This window comes from Epinephelus lanceolatus, chromosome 9, assembly GCF_041903045.1.
Source record: "Epinephelus lanceolatus isolate andai-2023 chromosome 9, ASM4190304v1, whole genome shotgun sequence".
Lineage (NCBI taxonomy): Eukaryota > Metazoa > Chordata > Actinopteri > Perciformes > Serranidae > Epinephelus > Epinephelus lanceolatus.
In genome coordinates, this window is record NC_135742.1 from 8,818,021 (window position 1) to 8,837,375 (window position 19,355).

Sequence of the window (19,355 nt, forward strand, 5' to 3'; positions counted from 1 at the left end):
CTCATTGTTCACACATCTAAAACTTATATAGTGAAACACAACTTATAGTAAAACACATAACATCATTCTATTCCCAACAACAGTCAGTTTTAATACTTGGTTGCAAATCCTTTACAGTCAATGACTGCCTGAAATGTTGGACACATAGGCATCATCAGATGCTGGCTTTCTTCCCTGGTGATGCTCTGCCAGCCCTTTACTGCAGCCGTCTGCACTTCCTGCTTGTGTTTTGGGTGTTTTGCCCTCAGTTTTGGCTTCAGCAAGAGAAACGCATGCTCAATTGGATTCAGGTCAGATGATATGACTTGGCCATTGCAGAACATTCCACTTCTTTGCCTTAAAAATGTCTTTGGTTGCTTTTGCAGTTTGCTTCAGGTCAATGTCCAACTGCACTGTGAAGAATCGTCCAATGAGTTTTGAAGCATTTAGTTGAATCTGAGCAGATAATGGTGCCCCAAACACTTCAGCTTTCATCCTGCTGCTCTTGTAAGCAAGACAAGACTTCACTAGAATAAATACAGAGGGTTTATCACAAGATGCAAACCATTAGTTAGCCTTAAAAATGGAAGGCCAGATTAGAGTTTGTCAAAAACCATCTAAAAAGCCTGTACAGTTGTGGAACAGCATACTATGGACAAATAAAACAAAGATCAACTACCAGAATGATGGGAAGACAAGAGAAGGAAGAAAGGAAGGAACTGCTCATGATCCAAAGCACACCACCTCATCAGTGAAGCATGGTGGAGGTACTGTTATGTCATGGCCATGTATGGCTGCCAGTGGAACTGGTTCTCTTGTATTTATTGATGATGTGACTGCTGAGAAGAGCAGCAGGATGAAAGCTGAAGTGTTTGGGGCTACATTACCTGCTCAGATTCAACCAAATACTTCAAAACTCATTGGACGATGCTTCACAGTGCAGTTGGACATTGACCTGAAGCAAACTGCAAAAGCAACCAAAGACATTTTTAAGGCAAAGAAGTGGAATGTTCTGCAATGGCCAAGTCATATCATCTGACCTGAATCCAATTGAGCATGCGTTTCTCTTGCTGAAGCCAAAACTGAGGGCAAAACACCCAAAACACAAGCAGGAAGTGCAGATGGCTGCAGTAAAGGGCTGGCAGAGCATCACCAGGGAAGAAACCCAGCATCTGATGATGCCTATGTGTCCAACACTTCAGGCAGTCATTGACTGTAAAAGATTTGCAACCAAGTATTAAAACTGACTGTTTAATTGATGATTATGTTAGTTTGTCCAAATACTTATGAGCCCTTAAAGTTGGGGGACTGTGTGAAGAAATGGTTGTCATTCCTACACGGTTCATACTACATTTTTGAAAAAAGCCTTAAATGAAAGCTGAGAGTCTGCACTTTAAGCAGGTATTCATTGTTTCATTTAAAACCCATTGTGGTGGTGTACAGAGGCAAAATGATGACAACTGTATCATTGTCCAAATAATTATGGACCTGACTGTATGTATATTTATGAGTAAGGGTGTGTGTATGTACGCACATACAGCATTTATGTGTATGTATGTATGTATGTGTTTATATGTGGGTATATATTATATTTTATGTATATTTATATTATACTTAAATTGCATTTTCATGTTTTACTTCGTTTTCCCATGTTGTATGGTATTGCACTGTGAAGCACTTTGCAACTGGTTTAAAAAAGTGCTATAGAAATAAATTGTATTAATATTATTATTATTATTTATTTATTTCATTTTATTATTATTATACTAAAAAACTAAAACTAATCGTGTTTGGTGCTGCAGTTAACTGTTAACTGTGCCTGTATGTACCTCTGTTTACATTCTCTGCACCAATCAGGGCAGGATGTCCGCGCATGCGTATCATATCTTTGCAATTTCAAATCTACCAATCAGAGAAGTGGAGGCGTTAACCCCCGGCAATTTCAAACCCGGATGCGCGAGCTCGGTTGTTAAGAAGTTAACGTTACTTTAACGTCTGTTGAACCACCATAACAAGTCTAACGAGCCATTTTTACATCTAATTTGGACAAAGTCGAGAGAAAACACTGAACTGTGACAGATATGGAAGAAGCAGAGACCATCCCGATACTTTCCAGAAAAGGTTAGCGGGCGTAAAGTTGCTTTTTTAAGCTAGCGTTCGTTAAGTTTGTGAGCGTTAGCTGCCCTGTGTAAGCTAACCCATGTTAGCGCTAACGCTAGGTAGCAACTGTGTTAGTAAGTTAACTGTGGGGAACTGTTTTCTTGTCTAGCAGAATTTATTAACGGCTAGTTGGCTTTGTAGCGTTATAATGGGTACGAGGAGTTTTACATTATTCTTGTTAAAAGTCGTGTGTTGTCAGCGTAACGTTAAGTTAGCAGAATGTGCTCCCTTCTTCTGATGCTGCACTTGGATGACAAAGATGGATAAACAATGCGACATTGCTGCATAATTCGGTCGCTGTGCCTCTTAGTCTTTTTCACCGGCCTCCTAATAACGTTACTTTGTGAATAAGCATTACAAACCGGATGAGTATCTTATTTAAAATACAGGACTCTGGTTATGGGGCGTTTCTCATGTTGGTACACATGTTCTGTGAAGGCATGAGTGGATCAGTGTAACGTTAGCTGAAAACATGTAATGCTCTGCCAGGCATGTAATCACCCCTTAAAGTTAAAGAAACTAAAAATAGTCTGGCAGGCTTTCATACAAACAAAGAACATCGCTGGATAGATTGTGGCTAACAGAGAAATAAGTTCTAAATTATTTGGATGAACGAATGACTTTATTTCGAGCAAAACAAAACAAACAAAACATCAACAGACATGCTCCGAAAGGAGTAGGAAGAAGTGTACACTTATATAATCCTATTTACTTTGTTATTATTCATGTCTCATTTAAAAAGTAAATTGTCAACAAGTGTCCCAAACTAATTTACAGCCATTCATACAGATAAATAAAGGACTGCCTTTCTCATATATTATTCTGTCCATTCATTTCTGTGAGTAGTTTGGTATATAAGCTTTAACAGTGAGGGGGAAAAAATACCATGAGTGCAAGACTCAAAATACACACTTTAAAATATTAAATTACATTAGGTTAACTGTTCGTTTGAGCTCTCTTGTGCAGTTCCTCCTCTAAATTTAGATTTTCCACAAGAGTTGACATGTATCGCAGCCAGATGGCAGCAAGTGTGTGTGTAATCTTCAGCTCAGTTACTCATACATTTGGAACGACACCAACATAAACTGAAGGAGCTTTTCTTGATGGTTGGTGAAAGTTAAGTGTCAGTAAAGGTGAATTATCTGCTGTTGTTACAGTTGCTGTTATTCTCGCCCACTAATTTGATAATTGATTTATCGGTTTGTGAAGCTTAAAAAAATATCTTTGATTACAGTTTCTTAAATGTGAATATTTTCTGGTGTCTTTACTGCTCTATGACAGGAAACTGAATATCTTCTAGTTACTCAACAAGACATTTGAGGATGTCATCTTAGGCTTTGGTAACCATTGAGTGATATTTTTCACCATTTTCTGACATTTTATACAGGAACAACTGATTGATTAATTGAGGAAAATAATCGATTGCAGCCAGGGTTGGAAATTAACTTTTTGTCCACCTGCTACTGTGGCTGAGGTTTCCAAAATCTCCCGGCCACTCAGTAGATAACCATTGTGGGGGTTTTTTTGGCTGGGGTGCGAAGCAAATCAAGCAGCCACCCAGCATTTAGCTGGTGCTAATTCCAACCCTAGTTGCAGCCCTAGTCAGCCTGATGTCAAGGTCGCCATCTGCCCATGTCAGTGTGGACCCCTTTGTGGTCACCATGTGCAGCCCATATTTTTGCAACTGCAGCTCTCCATAGACTTTCAGTGTAAAAAGTTTGTACAGCCTTAACTCAGTGTTTCCCATACATTGATCTTGTTAATCTTGTTTCATTGTAGAACAGAGTTGCATGTGCATTTGCTCAGCCTCAACTTGCCCTGCTCTCTCTCAGGTTATCAGACCACATGACCCAAGAGTTAGCTAGCTAGCCACTCCATGGTCAGTCTGCCTTGTTCCCTGTTGCTGTGGACTGCTCAACCGGGATGAAGCTAGGGAGCATTTGTCGGCAGCTGTTGCAGTTCAAATGCAGTCAGCGCAACCCCCCCCAGTGGCATGTCCCACAACACGCTGGTGGCCAGCTGCAGCACTGGATATAACCTGTGTAAAATAGTCAGTTGTTGCAGCTATGGCAGCTATGGCTGCACCTAACGATTATTTTTATTGTTGATTAATCTGTCAATTTATTTTCCCGATTAATTAATTGGTCGTTTGGTTTAAATTGTCAGAAATGTGAAAAATGTTGATCAGTGATTCCCAAAGTCCAAAATGAATAAGAGTTCTGCATCTACACTGAATATACACTATGTTTGTGTGGACACATTTATTAAGTGGTACAGTATGTGGCTGTTTATTAGGCCTAATTTTTCAGATAAAACACGTGGTGTAAATCTTTAATATAGAATTTATAGGTAAAGGGATACTTCTAAGATTTTCAACCATTTTTGGTATCATAAAAATTGTGGGTAGTATGTAAATTAACTACTTAAAACTTCCCTCTGTCATGCCAGCGCCCAGGTCTCCCTGCTCATTTGCCAGCGAAAATGCACGATAAGATGTGCTCAGCCTTTGGGCTAACGCTCAAACCACAAATTGTGCTTCCTCTTTTTTGTATGCTTACAATTATTTTAGCTTACTGTGTAGTTTGAGATTGCTTGTTAACAGCTGTCCACCATATTGTTTTCTGACGGTCGGCCAAAGCCAACTTACACTACTACTACTACACTAAGCCACTAGCAGAAGCGTTTGTTGCTATGGTGCGGTGCAGTGCATTCTGGTAGTTGTAGGTTTTCTGCCTCTTGAGCAAAGGAGAATGCCACAGTCGTTTTCCTCTGTTTTGTGTAGTGATGCAACACCAGTTTAAAAAACATTTTTGTCTTGTCTAGCAGTGAAGTACTTCTTTTAGTATAATGGAAAGTTACAAGTACTGAATTTCTGTGTGATTTTCTGTCATAGAGCTGCGTAAGCAGAAGTTGATGGAATACTTGTCAGGAAAGGGAAAGCTGAAACAGCTCAACTCTAAGTAAGAAAAACGATCATCTGCATTACGGCACAAAAACATTGTGTGTCATTGCGGTCGCTGGTGATGTTGTAATCAATGTAACTAAATTTATCTCGACAGGCCATACCTCCATGATGACATCCAGGTTAAGAGGCCTGTCACGTCTACACAAAAGGTGGGTGTGGCTTTACACAGTTAATAAAGTGTAAAAAACATAATTTCAAAAGAATGATGTCAACATTGACTTCGTGCTGAGTTGGCCTGTTACTCATAGTGATTTGTTTCACTTACAGTTTTCCAATTTATGTTTTTGTTTTTACAGGTGGTCATGGAAAAAGAGAACACAGCTCCAGCGGACAGATTCAGATATGAAGGCACAAAAATTCAAACTTTGGCTGCTCAATCCACAAAACAGCCTGCCAGAGAAGCATTTGGTGTTACTAACAAAGTGAATATAAAAGCCAACATCCCAACTGGGCGGCGAAATAACAGTCATACTGCTGCAACCTCTGGCCCAGCACAGCCAAAACTTAATCAAAACCCTGTGCTGACAAGAACCTACATCGTTGTGTCGTCCAAATCCAACTGGAATGAAGCCACCCATCCTAAAAAGCGGCCAGAAACAGGAAGTCCATCTTCAGGCAGAATCTCTTCAAATGCAGCTCATACAGCTGCTACAAAATCAAACAGCAGATTCAGCAGGAGCTCAAATGCTACCAGGTCATGTCCAGTGAAGACAGCCAGTATCAGGATGAGTCTCGGCCCCATGGTCAAAACAAAGACAGGACTCATTCCTGCAGTGACCCAGCCAAGAAACACTCAGAGTCAAAACTTAAGACACACCTCTGCCACAGCAGCTGATACCACCATCGCCACAACTGCTTCTGTAGCTAATAAGGTACGATCCAGCTCCTTGTCATCAGCTTCTGTTTCCCAGCGGTCTGCTATGGCTCAGAGAAAAACATTACCTGCCACTGCTCTAAACAACCCTGTTAATGAGAGATCAACAGCTGGAATTAAAGTTCAACAACAGAACAAGTTAAACTCAAAACCACTTTTGGGCAAACAATCTCAGCCATCTTGCAAGAGTCAACTAACATGTGGACTGAATTCGGTGTCCACCTCCTCCAAATGCACAGCAGCACCTATTAAGCCAAAGGGAAGAGAGGGGTTGTCAAAAACTGTGAAATCAGCTGGCCAGCCCACAGACAGGTGCACAAAGCAGAGATTCGAGAGTGGAGGGCAGAAAAATGGCCAATCACGCAAAGTTGCTGCTCAGACATCCTCAGGGCCAACGAGCAGGTGCAGCTCCAGAGCAGTCAGTGGGGTTAGGCGTGCTGCAGTGGCTGAGCTGCGAGGGAAAACCATGACATGTAAAGAGACCGATGGCAAGAAGGGTTCAGCAAATGCCCCTCCACCAAAACGAACAGGCGCTCCAGTTATGTCCCAGACAGTGCCACGGCCTGCACGGACCATCAGCCACACCAGTCAGGGCACAGACACAAAGACGCCAAAGGTCCCTGTCAGGGTCCTTCCCCAGACTGAGGGAAAGAAGGTGACCGCTGCCCAGGAGGAAAGAATGTAAGTAGACGAGTACAACTACTGGTAAATGTGTAGCATGAAACTATGATACAGCACCATTGAATCATTACAATGTCAGCATCCACTGTACGTGACCATTGTTAAGAGTTTGGCTTGTGACCGATGAGTGCCACAGGGACACTTATGATTGGCCAATCAGCGTCTAATACCATTAGGAAAAATTGCCATTAAGGGCATGAAATTTAAAATGTTTATTTTAAGATACATTTAACAAGACTTCACCATAAAAACTTTATTTTGGTTAGTAGCAGAGAACAGCAAAATGACTGTCGTAAACATTAACAATGACTAAAACTTTTTACACTGATGAAAATAATAGGTTATTCTTGCATTATTGCATATGTTCCAAAGCCTCTTAGCTTGTCACACATTCAAAAGCTGATAAATTACAAATTAAAAACAAAATGGTACCGCAAAAGCCTACACAACCGGAGTGAAACAGGCAAATGACGAATAGACAGCACTGAGAGGAGGCGGGGCTTTGGGGGCATTGCAGTGGTGTGTGTCCGTGTGTGTGTGTGTGTGTGTGTGTGTGAACTCTCTATTGGAGAGAGGAGAGAATGTGAAAGTAGTATCCTCACTGTGGAAAATTAGTATTGAGTACTGAATTGGAATTAAAATAATCATAATCGATATGTACCAATAGACAAGGCTGTTCTAAATCCACATTTTTCTCGACATCATTTCTTTTACTTTGCACCGCCTCACTCTGAAAACCCTGGCAAAACAAGCACGTTGACATGGCTACGTTTTTTGATAAGGTAAAAAGTTACAATATTCATAAACCGTTGTGGCAGGTCAAGAATTTGAAAACTAAAGAATGCTTTGTCTGATTAGATCGCTGGGCATGTACAGACAATGCTTTTGTTGTTTCAACATCACTGTGGTCTAGTGATTAAATGTGGCCTGACAGAAATTAAACAAGCAAGCGTCATATTCAGTGTTTGCTTCAGCAAAAGGTTTTAAATAGTCTCCATGCTAACCAGAGACACCCTGCTTGCGTTTCGTGAAGTGGAATCTGAACAGACAAATGTTTAAATCACAAATATCCTCCTATATTTGCTTTTTTTTAATCTGTTTTTTCTTTTTTAATGTGCTGAGTCTTTTGGATTCCTGCTGCTTACGGTCTGGCCCTGGTCACTACGTTTTTCTAAAGCCCTGCCCTCATCTAAGCATCGTGGGGTTGCACGCTCATAAACGTCCTGAGTGCAGAAAAATAGGAGGAAAATACTAGCAGAGAGCAGAGTCTCTGCAGATAAATACAGCGCCACACACTGAGAGTGGGTCATAGGTGATGATTGAGAGGGATTACTTCTGTATTAGTCCAAACATTGTTGGTTTAGGAAAATCCTGCATAGTGTATCTTAAAGGGAGATTAAGTTTGGCAAACATACCTCAAGCTTTACAAGTTTTATGGAGCAATACTTAAGCCTTGCTGTACAGCTGTTAGAAAATCTAAATATCGCATTGGTAGTCTGTATCAGAAGATGCTTATTAATGGAGATTTCCCAATCAATTTATTTGTGTCCCAACCCAATCTGAGCTAGTGATGAATCAGATTTGATTGATAGTGATAAAGATGCACACACATTACCCTAGTCTATGGACCCGTGGACACAGACATACCAGCAATCTGGCAGTTTGTTTGAACCGGGCACTCAAAAATATTAATGATCCACATCAATATGCAAAGTGTTTGGTGTATTAACAATACTCAAATAATTTCTCACATATTGTTTGTTAAATAAGTGGTAAGTTTCAAGATAAATGCATACACAGACTCGGAGGTTAGAAGTGCCAACAAAATTTGCACTGATTGGTCGAACAACGAGATGATTTTCCTTTTAGTTATGAAGAAGAAACAAGAGTTGTGTGTCCAGGCGTGAGGGTGTCAACCTCAGTTTGTCCTGGGACTTCTGTTATTCTTTTCTCTCCCAGTGTCTCTCTGCTGTGCTGTCCAATGAGGTAAATAATGTTGCCTTTCAACTATATCCTCTGCTCTGTTGTTTGGTGTCAAGGAGAAAGCTACGCGAATGGCGGGAAGCCAAGGGCATTTCCTACAAGCGTCCTCCAATGCCGGTGAAGCCTCAGGTTAGGCGCACTGTGGCTGTGCCCCAGCCTTTCTGGGCAACCATGAATGAGGAAGACGAAGCCCACTCCCTCATCTGTGCCATGGACCGATCCCTGGCTGACTGCATCAAATTGCTTGGAGAGGTATATGGACTGCAGCCAGGATTTTTTTACTGGTCTCTTTTAGTCTGATGTCACCTCTCACAGGATGTTACATCTCACTGGAAGTTATGTGGTGGATGCACTTTAGAGGGTGGGAGTGTGCAAGGACATTGTTTCATGTGGCTCTGTATAAAAAGAGATTTAACTGAAGAGAAATTAAATCGATGTAAGGCAGTGGTGTAACTAATTTGGACGCACTTCAGAGGGTGGGAGTGTGCAAGGACATTGTTTCACATGGCTCTGTATAAACAGAGATTTAACTGAAGAGAAATTAAATTGATGTAAGGCAGGGGTGTAACTAATTTTTCTGGCCATGTTGGTAGGCAAAGTGTTTCTGAAAGACCAAACTTGAAGACTGGCTTGTGGCCTGCTGTTACACAGGTGCCTGAGATGAGACAATCATTTAAACATGCACAGTTTGACACAGTCTCTGCTGGAAGGTTTTGAAAATGCTGCACTTGTTTGTGTAAAGAATAAAAGAAAAGAACTTCAGAGAGAAGTTCAAATCATGCTTCACTGCGTAAAGTGGGCGTAACTTTCAATTTTGGGTAGTTGGATGGTGACTACATCGGACCACACAACAAACACCTCAGCTAAAGCATACTGATACCCTTTCTCTCATTGTATGAACTTGATGTAAACGTGCCTCGCACCCACAGGGTTGCCCTCCAGACCAGGTGAGGGAGGTCCTCACACGGCTGCCAGCAGTGTCCCAGAAGTTTACCAAATACTGGATCTGTCAGGCCCGCCTGATGGAACAAGAAGGCAACCTGGATGTCCTGCCCATGTTTGAAGAGGCTGTTGGTCTTGTGGTGGAGGTAAGTCATCCATGATATTCTCGAAATAGTGTGTGTTTACGTTCAGTGAGCGGACCTTGGTGTATTACATTTACATATGCGCCAGTGTGAATGAAATACTTTGAATTATCATGTGTTTAATTCACTTGATTCTGTAAATTTATCTAGAAACTGTTTCTCAGTAAAATTTCCCCCCAAAATAGACAACATTCTCTAAGGATTTGCAATATGATGGCAAACCATACAGGGGTTGAGCTAGTGCGCACGATATCAGGAAAACAATATTAATGAATATTGCAGTGGCGATATGACTTGCGATAAATAAAAATATACAGTTACAGGTATACAGTTTTAATGTCTTTCTGCTTTAGGTCTGGGCTGCCAACATAGACCCTGGACAATGAATAGCCTATGCACACTGAATATAGAAATAAAATAAAATGCAGGGAGCACCTGGGACCCACAGGTGCTCATTTGAGTGGGTCCCCTATAAAAAAAATGTGTTTTTTGACATAATAGAGTGTTAAATTGTTTGATGTTATGTGGTTCTAATTATGGTTATATCCATTTATGTTGAAAATGTATCTGAAAGTTAAGTAAATCCCAAATCTTAAAACTTTATCCACACAACCACTGAGTGTATATGTATTTTTACAGTATATGTACAAAACCTTATACAGATGTCACATCTTGAGTTTAGAGAGCACCAAAATCTACCCAGTATAAGATAAATCAGATGACTGAGTTGTGATTATCTCATAGAAATATAAGTATTATGCATAATCTATAAAAATGTCAACATTTTAAGAAATTTGTTTTTTTCTCTATAATTCTGAGAAAAGCTTTTATGTCTTCTTTTCACTTCTTGAGACCACACAAAATGGGAAACAACAACAAAACTCGCCTTGTGTGAGATATATGATATATATGGCAAGAAATGGTGGCCTGGACTGTAAAACATCCTCGACATGAGTCAACACATTATCGATCAGTAGCACAATCACATTATCCCCTGGATGGTAAAGCATAATTGTTACTGAAGCGAGTGACAGAAGCATTTGCTGTCACAGCAGATGTTGAAATGTAAAATAACAGGAATGTCTCTCGTAATATCCTACGTATTCATGAATTTGGATGTTTATGAACCTTAAATTACAAGGTTATTGTCTACCAGTGTTCTCCGGGGACCTTCGTGCTGCCCTGCAGCCTTTACTAGGAATCAGTGGCTCTGAGCTTCATAGAGCCAGGGATGAGAGCAGGTGGGCGGGTGAACAGTATGTAAGTCAGATCTGTACAGAGCACCAAAACAAAATGCTGACACATCATGGACAGTATGATGATAACATCCGAAACACAAGTTTTACTCTCAGCGGTTTCTTCTGGAGAAATACTTAAAGGAGAAGTCCGGTATTTTGCACTTGGACCCCCATTTCTGTTTTTTATGATGAAATAGAGTGGCTAAAACCAAAATAGTGACGATTGCTCCTTTTTGGAGAATTTGGCTTTCCCCTGCCTGGCTTAACACTGCTTTCTATGGCCATGTGTGAATCTGTCCTAAAACCACCCTAAACATTCGTTTTCAAAGCCATGAAACTCACCGAGTGGTCAGTGGTGTTCGTTGATGTTCTGACATAAAAATCATCGCAAACTGTGGTTAGCCATAACAAAGAAGCTAACGTTAAGAACCAGGCTGCTGCTGCTGCTGCACAAATCAACTCCCCTTTACCGTCGTTTGCCCCAGTGACCAACGTGACAGCTGCTGCCAGCTGCAGTGCTTCACTCTAGTCAAAAAAAGGGCCGTTTTGAGTGCTGTGTCCAGACACAAAGCCCTAACTGCAGAGGAGCAAAATTGGTTAATTCTCACTTACACACAAGTGCTCATTTATACTTTTGGCCTGGCTCCTTATTTTAGGAAACGTGTCAGAGAATGGTCATGAACATTTACTTCAAAAACATTGGAAAAGTTGTCTAAATTTATTATTAAAACATGTATGAACTCTGAACATGAGAGGATGGACATTTGTCAACCAACCGGTTAATCACAAAAGCTGATATATCACCTGATAATAAGTTATCACAGATGCAGTACTTTTGATATTGTGTGTATGTCAGTTGATAAGTAAAAAAAAAATTCAGTACAGAAATGCCAAAGATATACTATGTGATTTTATGTTTAGAGACATTGATGCCATTCCACAGTTTGCCCTCTAGAGAGCACTGACAAGTTTATTTTTCAACTGGAAAATGTCCTGCTCTGTGTTTACTTCATATACATCAGAGGACTTGATTCATGTCGTCAGCCTCTGGTCAGTATTTAAAATATATATTAGAAGATGGTAATATTATTTAGAAAATATTTTTGCTGATATTATCAACCAGAAAAGTAATGCACTGCTTCATTAAACTGCTTGTCATATACAAATTCAGACTATTGTTATTGAAACATTTACTTTGTAATCATCCAATCAATCAAACTTTATTTGTATAGCGCCTTTAATACATTAAAAATGCAGCACAAAGTGCTTCACAGAATAAAAACAAACAAAAATAATACATACATATTGAAAACCTGCCCCTCCCACCCCCACATATAAACACACACACACACACACACACACACACACACAGTCAATATAGTCAATAACATACAGAATCCCAACAAAATTATCCAGTGTAGTGACCCTACTGTCATTACTGAGCAGCACCAATACTATCATTTTGCTTGATCTCTGCCTGACCTCTCAGTGCATGGCAGCTAAGTCTTTATCATCAGTGATAGGCCAAAGCAGCAGAAACCCTGGAAGTGGAAACTGCCGCTACGCTCTGATAGCTGACTCGGTTTCCGCTTAAGAAACAAAACTTATCTCAGCTGACATTATGCGGTTTCTTAATTCTAGTTGTCACAGGGAAACACGGCCACTACAGCTGACTGCAGCAATATAGAATCATAAATTGGAAATTGAGGTTGTTATAGACATACTGTCACATGAATGACTATGTATGGAAATAAAGTTAAAAACAGGTGCCATGTTTTACCAGTGGTGTTGACAAATACTGTAATTTGTGATTAGTTTTATCATATGTCTGTTCAACTCAGAAGCTCAATGAATATAAATAACTTTGTAGAAATTGTAAGATGTGTCATATTTAGTCATTAATGCATCTGTCGCCACTCTGACCAGCAAATACGTGTAAACTGAAAGTGTAGGGTTTTTAAAAAATTTTTTTAGCATGGTGCAATCACTCCCCGATTTCGCAAGGGGTTTAATCCTTTCGGGAAAACCTCAGGTGACAGTTTGAAATGTGAACATTTTCCTGTTAGTCGCTGTGAGTAACATTAACAGATCTGTTTACATTGCCACCACTGCTGCACTTGCTTTTTCAACTGTCAAATGCACCGAGCCCATGCAGCCACTATTTTAATGTCTGTTTAGAATAACAACAAAAAAAGAGTTTTGATATGAATAATGATTGTTGACCGACACTTCACTGCACAGTTAAGCCTTTTTATATTATTCCTGACAGCTTTAATGGTTGACATGAGATTAGAATCAACAGTTTATGTTGTTTTGTCATCTAAAATCAGTAATTTCTTCTCTATGTTCCTGTTAAGTTTATGTCCTTCTGTTTTGTTGCAGCCAGTGGATGAGCTGCGGACTGTGGTGTTTGAGATTCTGAAGAAAAAGGATGAGATCCAAGGTAGTTGGCCTGCATGCCCTGTTTGGAACCACTGTAAATTTCAACCACATTTCTGGGGTGTAGTAGACTGGAAATTTCCGCTCAGTAGTAGTAGTCATCAACCTCCAGTCTGGCTGGCTCAAACTGATAAGCATCTATGATTACAGACCACTGTGAGGACATGTTTTAACACTATATTCTCAAAGCACTTCATCGTCATGGAGGTCTGTTTTTAGGTCATTTTGTGTATGATATTGTTCCCCCATTGCGTTTAAAACTGATATAATCAGTTTTTTATGTAATAGGAAAAATCTACATATCATGTAAAAGGTGTGGCTCGTAGAGACGAACTTACACAGAATTATTACCCAACACTGCAGCCCCTTCAACTCTATGGAGGGTTTTAACTCATTATTTTAGTTTTACAGCCTGCAGCATTACTGTTTCAGTTCACACTCCCTCATGTTCCTCAGCTTAGTTTTCAGTGAAAAGCCCTAAAATCCAATTGCTTGCTACATGGCTAGCTTGAGCTAAAGAAGAGTAAAGACAGGACATTTGTCAGGCGGACACAAAAAGACGCACAAATTAATGCTTATTTAATTGATGTTGTAATTTCAACAGTGAAATCTAAATAAAATGCACATTCTTACAAATGATAAGGTTTTTCTGAATAAGATAAATCAGATGTTTATGTTTTTGTCAGTGTCCGCAGAAAATGAGAAAGAGGAGGACCAAATTCCAACAGGTGAAAGCACTCCCGAAAGTATCAACAACCTGATGATGACCCCCAAACCTGTGAGAGCTCTCATCTGGGGAGAGAAAGGAGACTCATCTGTAGTCAAGTACAAGATCACAGCAACTCCTGGGTATGTCTCAGTCATTAGTACAACTTCCAGCAACAAATTTAACATCTTAATGCCGGCCAGTTTGTTTAAGTGTGGAGTAGAATACATTTTGTTAGTGATCCAGACTTTAAGGAAAAACCTGGAAATTATTTCACTGTTGAGTCTTAAATCTGTAACATAAGTTATTAAAGGTGGGGGAAAATGTATACAGCGTGACAGAATCGTATCATCACACTGTGCCAAGTATTGATTTTTGTATTATATAAACAGTAAATAATGAAAATATAGATTAAACTTCAGGTAGCCTACTTGAATAATTTAATTAATTGCTTTTACTGATACATTTTGCTGCTGCTGCAAAAAAGGCTGAAGTGGTGTGAGCAAACTAAAAACTTTATCTTATTAGATAGAACAGATGTTGACAAAGTTTTCCTCTGGGGACATAATCTACAGTTGGAAAAAGGGTAGTATATTGCAATGTATTTTATCACAATACTCAGCATATTGGAACATATTTAAAATCGGGATAATATTTTATCGTGATTTAAGTATTGTGATTATATCGTATCATGGATCCTCTGGTGACTCCTACCCCGAGAAAGGTATGAACATAGTTTACATTTAGTAATTTATGTCATCTGCATTGTAGAGTTTTATTAGAAGATAGGATTGACCACTATGGTGACATGGTTGGACTCTTGGCTCACAGTGCAAATAAAATCTGTTCCCACCAGACTTGGCACACAGGACATATTTTATCCATTTTTGAGGTCTCACACAAATCATCACTATGAATTCATCTGTAATTAGTGACAATACAGATGAGCGTGAATTTCAACTTTGGCCCTAGTGGCTGAATCAATTAAATGGCAGGCAGCGAGGGACAGACACAAGAAATAATTCAAAGTTGAGGGTGAATACTTTGCCTGATGTCTTCACACTGGAAACATCTGAATGAAGAAAAGAGATTCAAGCATGATGAGTTTCCAATGCTCCTTTTGAACAGGTAATGTACTAGTTAATAGTAAGATATGTGCCTACATGTCAAGATAAAGTACCGTTGTATTAAATTTGCTACTGATGTTTGTTTGCATATATTCGTCTTTCATTTTGAGTAGTTAAGATAAGACGCAGTTACACATCAGCTCAGAGATAAAATTCCAATAGCACTTCTTAGGAATGTTCAAAAATAGAATACCAGTTTTAAGGTAAACTGTGATATGAAAATTGATGGTTATCGACCGTATACATTTATTTGCTTATCTATGATATTGGAAAAAATATATATATAACTGGATGGAGAGTGTCACCTTTATTATATGTATTTTCAAAAGGGAGACTTAAAAAAATGTCTCCAAGTTTCAATAATGATAATAAAATGTTTGTTCAAGAAAAATAACCCGGATAATATAATAATTGTTATGTCAAACTGTGAAACTGTGATACTTGAGACGGTCACCGTGCCGTGAAAATCTCAAACCACAGCAACCCTAATCAGTACGTGACAACAGATTGTGTCATCATGGCGCCCTGCCACTAGTACATTAATGCGTAGGAAACTGATTAGTGTACATGTGACTGATTAATCATTCCCTCTCTTCCTTTGGAAAGGGAATGCAAGACATGACAGGTGTCATCTTTGCTCCCCCCCCAGATAGTTGTCTACTTAACACACCCTCACACACATATATGTTTACACAGTAACACACGTGAAAAACAATAATCACAGTCACTTGTGTCTGCAGACTATGGAAAGGGGGAGGGCTGAGGAGAGAGAGGAGATGATCCTGAGGCTGTCATGACCTTCTGTACTCACAATAAAGTCACAGTTATTTCTTGATTTCTTTTCTTTCTTTTCCTTCAGTGGACCGCCAAGCCAACAGAAGGACCCAGCGCGAGTCAACGGCCACGAGGTTCGCTTTTTCACTCCAGTTAGACGCTCAGTCCGAATTGAGAGATCCTCTCTCCAATATCCCGCGTCCCTCCAGGATCACGATCAATGTGTAGCGTCCTACAATGACCTGATCTCTGAGGAGGATACTGAGAGAAGTGAGGAGCAGACGAGCAGGGAAACCAGCCCATCCGCTAACAATACGCCTATGTACGTCTACAGACAGAACGAAGCACTTAATGACAAAGTGTTCGTTCAGCTAGTCTATGATGAAGGCGTTTAGCTGTATGTGCTCACTTCATCTACACCAGTTTGCAGACTATGTTCAGCATTTATCGCTGTTCATGGCAGGGTCAAAAAAAAAAAAAAAAGTCAAATGTATGTACATACTTTTGTGTAGTTGTATTTCACCCTTTCCCTGAACCCCAGTGAGTTTTAGCCTTGTAAAACTAGAACCTCACATTTTAGACAATAAGCTGTTTTTTTACAGTCAGATATTTCTGACACTTGCTTATGAAGAAGTTATTGGGTTTATTCATTTTGCCCCTGTATTATTTTAGCCCATTAAATAATGTGGTGTACATAGTAATGTAAAATAAATGGCTGTGTTTTTTTGAACTCATGGATATATCTTGTGCTTTATTCATTTTTATCTAGCAGGTGGACTCTCCTATCAAACAGACACCTGTACTCCTGAAACCACAGCCAAAATTAGTTTACTGTTGTGTGTGCTGGACAAAGTTCCATGTCTGAGTTGTTGTTCAGATATGATTTGTCACATTTGCCTTTTATCTAAAGCATCCAAGCAAAACAGCATTTATGACATAACGAAACTTGGTTGCAAGAGTTTTACCACACCTTCAAATGACAAGCAGTGAGCAAGTTAATTGGAACCAAGACTGAAAGTCACCATCATTTTAACGTGTGATTATGCAGGTGTGGTATGTCTGCATGTCACCTGACGCACCTTACCGCTTTGATGGCGAGAGTCTGAAATTCCACTGGCTGTTATCTTACTATATAATGATGAAAACTCTGTCTGTGCGTCTGCCTGTCTGTGTGTCTGTTCCACGTTTTTCTCCTCACTGACTTGGTCAATCCATGTGAAATTTGGCACAGTGGTAGAGGGTCATGGGAGGATGCCAATGAAGCAATATTACATCAATTGGCAAAAGGGGGGCGCTATAGCAACCCATTGAAATTGCAAACTTTGAATGGGCATATCTCATGCCCGTATGTCGTAGAGACATGAAACTTTGCACAGAGATGCCTCTCCTCATGAGGAACACATTTGCCTCAAGAACCCATAATTTCCGCTTATATAGATTTTCTGCCATTTTGAATTTTTTGAAAAACACTTAAAATCAATCTCTTCCTAGGAAGTTTGACTGATCTGCATGAAACTGGGTGAACATAATCTAGGGACCAATATCTAAAGTTCCCTCTTGGCAAAAGTTGGAAAACTTACTAAACTGAGCTTCTATAAGGCAATGAATATTGCAGAGGGCGTGGCTCATCACATAAAGGTGTATAACATCTCAAGGGTTTCACCCATCACCACGCAACTTTGTAGGCATATGACCACACATAATCTGAGGGGACCCCTCCATTATTGACCCCATCAAACAAAATGGGGGCGCTAGAGAGCTCATTTCTTATCTAGGCCTAACCGCCATATGGATTTTTACTAAACTTGGTAGATATGTAGAACAGAACGCCTCAAGGTGACTGGAGAAATTTAACTCTAATTGGCAACTGGGTGGCGCTATAACAACAGAAAAATGCTTTAAAATGGCTAAAATGTGACCAATCGCTGTGGCTGAATGTTGTTGTTTTTCTTCTAATTTTTGGTATGACAGTCATGGTATGGTATGCTGTACATAATCACGGAAACTGTCAGTGTGTCATTCTGTCAGTCAGTCGTTCTGTCTGTCCCATGTTTTTCTACTCACTGACGTGGTCAATCTATGTGAAACTGCACATAGGCATTGAGGATTGGCATAGGTAGAAGGTGACAAAGCTACCAATGGACAGAGTTGGGTAAGGGTTACTTTAAAAGTAATCAAAGTTCTTTACTGCGTTATTTTTTTAAAAAAAGTAACCAGTTACTTTACAAAGTTACTCCCTGAGAAAAGTAAGTATTTTTAAAGTACTTTTGAGTATTCTACATTTCCTATTGGGCAATGGACCACAGGGCGCTCAGCCTACATTTTTTGTCTGCAAAATTAAAGTTACGGACCACTTGCCCTTCACTAAGATCCAGTTCTCCCATCACAGCCGTCATTTTGACCAGTAGAAACACAGAACGATCTGCTGCCGTAGACAACTGAATGACAACAACACCCCAGCGTTTTTAATATTTCCTCTAGGGATGTTACCACACAGAGTAAAAAGGGGAAATGATGGTGTGAAACAGCAGAGGCACCTTGTCAACCCGGTGAGTAGGCTACTGTCATTAGCATCAAGCTAGCAAACAATGTTATTTCTTCATAACAGATACCGACATAAAGTAATAACATTAACAACGAGCGGCAGGGCTTTTACTCACCACAGCTGCAGAGGCTCCCAGCTTCATTTGAAACAAACTACATTATAGACTGTCCATTATTTATTAATCCCTCTGTATTTTTATATATTTACTTTTTATCTGCTCCCGTTGTCTTTATAAAGTTAACACATTGCGCCGTCATTTCAAACTCAATACTTCCTGAATTTGTTTCAAATTAAAAGCCCCTTATAACCTCGGCTGAGAGAATCCCTCCATTTTCTAAATAGGCTATTATTGTGAAACACTTGTAGGAACTTGTGGAGGATTCAGTAGCTTGAATGTTTGCATACGGTGCTTCAAATGTAGCTCCTGCCATCTGCTGCCGCTTTTAGGTGACTACAACAACATTTTGGTTGGCACATGAACAGACACAGTGACTGAAATAATAGTAAAAGTAATAAAAATAGGACAAGAATAACCCGATGACATGAAAGACGACCGGGGATAATTGGTGAGTACTATCGTGTAGTGTGTCATGTCTGTCGGCCAAGTCACGGCACGATTTTACAACTCCATAATTGTGTGATGTGACATAGTGACTTTCAGAACGGGCAGAAAAGTCGTGTAGTGTGTACCAGGCATAATGCAAGTCCTGAGTCTGACCTGTCTGTCAGCGAGTCCTCCCCCATCTATTGAGTCGTGGGTATTTTACTGAGGGATCCTGCGTGTTTTGCCAGCATTTCT

The 19,355-nt window shown here is 39.9% G+C and overlaps 1 protein-coding gene across 1 annotated transcript; it reads left to right on the forward strand.

Annotated features, from left to right (window-relative positions):
* Positions 1–1,939: 1,939 nt before the first annotated feature.
* Positions 1,940–16,741, forward strand: ckap2l (cytoskeleton associated protein 2-like). Its single transcript, XM_033618933.2, has 9 exons — positions 1,940–2,100; positions 5,033–5,099; positions 5,199–5,253; positions 5,401–6,659; positions 8,699–8,894; positions 9,572–9,730; positions 13,348–13,408; positions 14,091–14,253; positions 16,097–16,741. The coding sequence occupies exons 1-9, from the start codon at positions 2,061–2,063 to the stop codon at positions 16,404–16,406; spliced, it is 2,310 nt and encodes a 769-aa protein (XP_033474824.2). The 5' UTR covers positions 1,940–2,060; the 3' UTR covers positions 16,407–16,741.
* Positions 16,742–19,355: the final 2,614 nt, after the last annotated feature.

Bases quoted from the DNA above. Each gene is read 5' to 3' on its own strand.
- ckap2l (XM_033618933.2), top strand. From the start codon at position 2,061: ATGGAAGAAGCAGAGACCATCCCGATACTTTCCAGAAAAG. The intron at 2,101-5,032 runs GTTAGCGGGCGT...TTTCTGTCATAG, and splicing joins CCCGATACTTTCCAGAAAAG to AGCTGCGTAAGCAGAAGTTG. The intron at 13,409-14,090 runs GTAGTTGGCCTG...TGTTTTTGTCAG, and splicing joins GAAAAAGGATGAGATCCAAG to TGTCCGCAGAAAATGAGAAA.